Source organism: Castanea sativa, chromosome 7 (genome assembly GCF_040712315.1).
Source record: "Castanea sativa cultivar Marrone di Chiusa Pesio chromosome 7, ASM4071231v1".
Classification (NCBI taxonomy): domain Eukaryota; kingdom Viridiplantae; phylum Streptophyta; class Magnoliopsida; order Fagales; family Fagaceae; genus Castanea; species Castanea sativa.
The window spans coordinates 4482277-4488173 of record NC_134019.1 but is presented as its reverse complement, the minus strand read 5'-3'; the positions used below and the strand labels follow the sequence as shown (position 1 = coordinate 4488173).

Genomic DNA, 5897 nt, shown 5'->3' with positions numbered 1-5897 from the left:
TTGTTGATAATATTAGGATCCAATGAGATTAAGGTAAAGTTATGACTAAACCTATTTAGAAGGTGTATATAGCTAGGATCATCCATGTCATCTAAGTTCCTTTAATATTAGGTCCTTAGTTAGTGGTAGAACCAAGAATTTGTCTTATATAGAAACACATACTACATAATGTAGATTATATATATATATATATATATATATATATATATATATATATATATATATATATATATATATATATATATATAGAAACACATACTACATAATGTAGATAGTATTATAAACATAACTCAAAATACATATTAAGTACTTTATAACCTAGTGTGCTGTAAAAAAAATACATATTACACTTCAATAACTTGAGCCAAGATTGACCCCCCCAAAAATGATACAGTTAACTAGGGAGAATTTTTTTTTTTTTGCTTTTTATTTAATTTTTGAAATAATTGTTAGGATAATATGTATATATATATATGTATATATATTTATTTATTTATTTGAGAAACAAATACATACACACAAAGGAGGAAGAATGATGTTCCAATATAAAGGTACATCATAAACTTCACTCAAAATCCATGATAACTTGGTATATATTACCAGTAAGGTTGTAACTCTATTTTAATTAATATAAGGAACCTTATACTTTCTCAAAATTTTTTTTTATAAAATTATTCTTAGTGATATAACAATTTATTTGTGGAGCACATAAGTATATATATACTTTCTAACTTTTAAAAATTTTGGATCATTCATATATATATATACACGAAAATATATCAAATTTGAATATTATATCAATAACATCATGTTAGGGTTAATTAGTCTAGTTCAGACACTACTCAAAGACAATGAGGTTATGATATGCAAAAAAATTGCAAAAAAATTTTGAATGAAACTTATTCCATTAAAATGTAGACATTTTGAGTTCGAAAACGGACGGTCCATTTCAGAACAACATAATTAGCTTTTTATTAAAAATATGTTAAAATATATTTATATTTTAAAAAAGTGGGGTTTTAAAAAACTGTACATAAAAGTTAAAAAATAAAAAGTTAGCTTATAATTATCTATTCCCAAATCTACTAGGAAAGTTTTTCATAGGGAGCAACTATCGTGCTGAAACCATTGAAATAGAGCGCTCTATATAATTCCTTGAGCCTAAACCACTAAAATCCTTCTGTGAGTTTCATCTTGTAAGAGCATCAGCATTGAAAATGGTAAATGAGAAATGTAAGGGATATTTTGCCATTAGGATCAAAAACACCCAGCAATGAATATGGTAAACTATCAGAATTGTAAAAAAGTTTACAATTGAGCTACAGTAGCATCTTATTAATAAGATGCTACTGTAGCTCAATTGTAAACTTAAAAATGAGTATTTAATTGTCTCTCTCCTCTCTCCTCTCTCCTCTCTTCCTCATTTTCCGTTCATTTCTCTATCTTCCTTCTCTCTCTCTCATTCTGCTCTCCTCTCTTCAGACTCAACCCAGCCACCACACCATGGCCTGACCCACTGTCACCGGCCATGGCAAGCCACATCCACTCATTATTTCTCTTCTCTCTCTCGTTGCAGATCAGTGTGGCGGCGTGGAGATCGGCGTTTGGGGTTTGGCGCGGAGATCGGTATTTGGGTGTGGTGTGGAGATCGGCGTTGGGTTGTGGGTTTGCCGTGGGTTTTGTTTGGGTTTGCCGTGGGTTGCATGGGTTCGGATCGGCGTGGGTTTTTCTTGGTGGTTGTCGGCGTGGGTTTTGGAGATTGGTGGAGTTGTGGCAATTGGGTTGACAGTGGAAGTGGGTTTGGTGTGGTGTGGTGATCGGCGATGGGCGTGGTGATCGGCGATGGGCGTGGTGATCGGCGTTGGGCGTAGAGGTCGGCGTTGGGTGTGGGATGTGGAGATCGGCAAGTGGGTTCGGTGTTTTTGCTGGGTTTTTGTTCGTCATGGAGATCGGTGTGGGTTATTGTTGGTTATTTGTGGGTTTTTGTTTTGGCGGTGTGAGATTTTGTTGGTTATTGTTGGAGATCGGTGTTAGATTTTGCTGGGTTTTTGTTGGTTATTTGTGGGTTTTGTTTTGGCGGTGGTGGGTGATGGGCAGTGAAGCAAGTGGAGGTGGAGGTGCTCGTGGTTTCAGTGGAAGAGAGACAGAGGAAGAGAATTAAGAATCAGAGAGAGAGAGGAGAGAGATGGGGGAGAATGAAATATATTAATTTATTGGGTAGATATATTATTTTAAAGAGTAGAGTAGAAGAATAAAAGTTTTGATGTTGGGTATGTTGAAAAATGGTATGGTATAAATAATAACGTAGTTTTTTGATGGTAAAATAGGATAGAATTAGAAGAAATGAATGCTGGTGCTCTAAGTTGTAAGTTTTCATATATACTGTGATTGTTTTACATTCAAAGCACAAAAGCTCTTAATTAACCTTATACAAGTGAGTTCACTAGTGTAATAGAGTTTCAAATCAAAGAAGACAATTTCTTTCACATGGAGGAGATGTTACAGAAGAATTTTAGAGATTTGAAGGCACTGTGGTGAAAGACAAACCAAAAAGATTTCCTGTTGAGGTCACAACTTACATGTTTAGTCTAGTCCATAGGTTTTGTGAGTATAGATTATTTGTAACTATTTCTTTTATAGTGGAAATTTTCCGTACGGTAAGTTATAATTATCCCTAAAATGGTTATTTATTTATTTTAAAGAGATTTTCAAAAGTTTTTCACTTTGTCACAAAAATTCTTATATTCTTTTTTTTTTAAACATCATGTGATTGTTACTTTGGTTTGCATTATACGTTAAACTATTAATTTTGAGGAACACAAATAATTTTTATACTTTTTGTGTTTCATTTTATGCTCCACTAATTACGGCTTGACATGTATTTAATTTTTTCTTATTTTAAAATTTAATTATTTTATAAGAAAAGTCAAATTAAAATGTAACAAGTTGTGATTGGAGTATAAGCACGCTATTTAGGGTTTGTTTGGATATTACTTATTTTGCTGAAAACTGAAAATTTATTGCTAAAAACACTGTAGTAAAATAAATTTTTTTTTTGACTGAAAATGTAGAAAGCAAAATAATTTTCAAACTATGAATAGTACTGTGAGAACCAGGATTTACTGCTTATTGTTGCGTTTTTCCGTACTTGGCTGGTTCATAAATAGGGCCATGAGATCCAATAAAAAAACGCAAAACACAAAATCATTACTTGCCAAACCTGCGCTTAGTCTATCTATTATTAGATTGTTAGGACCTTTGATTTTTCAATATATATATAATTTTTTTTTGGTCCAAAGGTGATTCTGCCTTGTCCTCAGCATCAAAGAGAAGGGTCATTTTAGTTATGTTCAAGAGTCATTATGATCAGGTCCAAGTAGAATCTTGATGTTTGGCAGTCTCTCTAGAAATAAATAAAAAAATTTCTTTGATGTATTTATTAAAAAAATATTTTTACCCAGACAAAATAGGTAAGGTGAAAGAGTCAAATGTGCAATGTAAGAAGGAAAATGACGTATACTAAACGGTAAGCAGCATGAGATGAGAGTCTCAGAAGACGGTGCTTAAAAGCCTTATCCTCTATAACTGTAGGACTGTGTGACCCACCTAAACAGCTAAAACCACCGGTCCAAGTCAACAACCTACCCCAACTTCCTTACTAGTATATCTTCACCTGTATCCTGTGCATTTGGCTAGGCTCTCTCTCCCTCTCTCTCTTTCTGCATTTTCTTGGCGTTTCTTAAAAGAGCTAGAGGTAGAGAGATTGGATAAGGAAGATAGAGCAATGAGAAAACCTTGCTGTGATAAGGAAGGCACAAACAAGGGTGCATGGTCTAAACAAGAAGACCAAAAGCTCATTGATTACATCCGAATCCACGGTGAAGGCTGTTGGCGTTCCCTTCCTAAGGCTGCAGGTCTGTCATTGCCTTATGGATAACAATTAGAATAATACAAATTAATCTTCTGTTTCCAATTTTTTGTGTTCAACTTTATTCCGAGAATTTGTATTCATAACAATTAGAACATGTTTACCAACCCTTCTTTTATTTTTCCTTTTTATTTTGTAAATTCATCACCTAATTAATTTGTTTTATTTTTGATGATTAGGATTGGATCGTTGTGGCAAAAGTTGTAGGCTTAGATGGATAAACTATCTCAGGCCAGACATCAAACGTGGGAACTTTGGTCAAGATGAAGAGGACCTCATCATCAAGCTCCATGCCCTACTCGGCAATCGGTAATAACCATTAACTAATAGCCTCTTTCTTTTGATTTCACTTCTTTCCATTGTTGTGCGAGCCGGCGGGTGGACACAACACGTGTTTTACAATGGTAACATGTTAGTCTCGTGTTGTGCGGGCGGGCGGGTGGGCGGGCGGACATAACGCGTGTTTTATAATGGTAATATGTTAGTCTCGTGTCACGTCTTGTGGTCTTGTGAAAGAAGCCTAACCCTTTTTTTTTTTTTTTTTTTTTTTCTATTAAATGTTTGACATGCAAGAACGTACTTACCTAAGTGTTTGTATGCATGTGCGAACGCGTGTATTAGACTTATAAGTCATTTCCTAACCTAATGTTTTCATGGGACTGTTAGGTGGTCGCTCATAGCCGGAAGGTTACCAGGGCGGACAGACAATGAAGTAAAGAACTATTGGAATTCACACATCCGGAGAAAGCTAATAAGTATGGGAATTGATCCAAATAACCATAGGCTAAACCAGATTCCACCTATTGCTTTTTCTCAACCCAAGTGTGTTTCTCCAGCTGCAACATCTTCTCATGAGTCTATGAATAATAATGAGTCTTCTAAGCCTCTCATCAAACCCTTTGCCAATACTTCTACAGCTGATAGGGTATCTGACACAACAAGTGGTGTTGAAGATGAAATTTCTGGTTCTTTGGACTTGAATCTTGATCTCACAATTGCTGGTCCTTCAGCTTCTTCGCTTACACTTGTACAAGAGAAGCTACAAATTAATTCCAAGTCCATTGTCACAAAAGAAGTGACAATAAGTAGTGAACAAGTTCCTACCCTTGTTCTTTTTAGATAATTAAGTTGATAATTCTATAGCTATTGCTTGGTGTTAGTAGATTGAGAAATTAATTAATTATATTAATTACTCAATGCCTGTCCTGGGAATCGGAGAAAGAAAGAAAGATTCACAAGGGGGAAACTGTTTGGCTGGAGATCTTTTTTATTTTGGCACTAGGCAAACAGCAGTGCATTATATGTTACAAAGCTTGGATTTTTCTTTACACATGAAGCAGGCTAGACCAATTTAACCATTCATATCGAGTTTATGGGGTCAAGTCTCTATATTTGAATACTTGTGTAATCTTTCAGACTGTACAGCTCGGAAGGATAGCAATAGCATATAATTGAAAGATCGATATGGAATGCCGCTAGACTCATCATTACAAATTATTTGATGGGGCAGGTCTTTTTATTTGTATCCCAGAGCCCAAAACTAATGTATGTACTTAGAATGATCTTGGGATTATGGTATATATGTTATTCTCTAGTATTGCTGATCAATTATATTGTTATTTAAAGGATCGTTTTCAGACTTTGAATTTTGTGGCTACTTGTTCCTCTTTTATTTATTTATGTTTAGTGTGATATACTCAAAAATTAACATATAGATTGAAATAGCTTAATTATGAATTAACCAAGACATTTAAATTATGTAATTGGAAAGAGAAATTAAACCATTGTTGCTGAATATTTTGGTAACATATTTCCCTTTACGTAAATCATAAGGTTCAGTGTACTTTCTAGGGATTTAGGATGGCATGTTACAGATAAACCATGTGCATGCTTGCTGGTTTTTGTGTACTAGAGAAGCACAGGTGGGGTTCAAGGGTTAGGGGAGAGAGAGAGAGAGAGAGAGAGAGAG

At 34.6% G+C, this 5897-nt stretch overlaps 1 protein-coding gene across 1 annotated transcript; it reads left to right on the top strand.

Annotated features, from left to right (window-relative positions):
• Positions 1–3654: 3654 nt before the first annotated feature.
• On the top strand, positions 3655–5574 carry LOC142643589 (myb-related protein 308-like). The gene is made up of 3 exons (XM_075818278.1): positions 3655–3914; positions 4108–4237; positions 4595–5574. Exons 1-3 carry the CDS (start codon positions 3785–3787, stop codon positions 5049–5051), a joined length of 717 nt encoding a protein of 238 aa, XP_075674393.1. The 5' UTR covers positions 3655–3784; the 3' UTR covers positions 5052–5574.
• Positions 5575–5897: the final 323 nt, after the last annotated feature.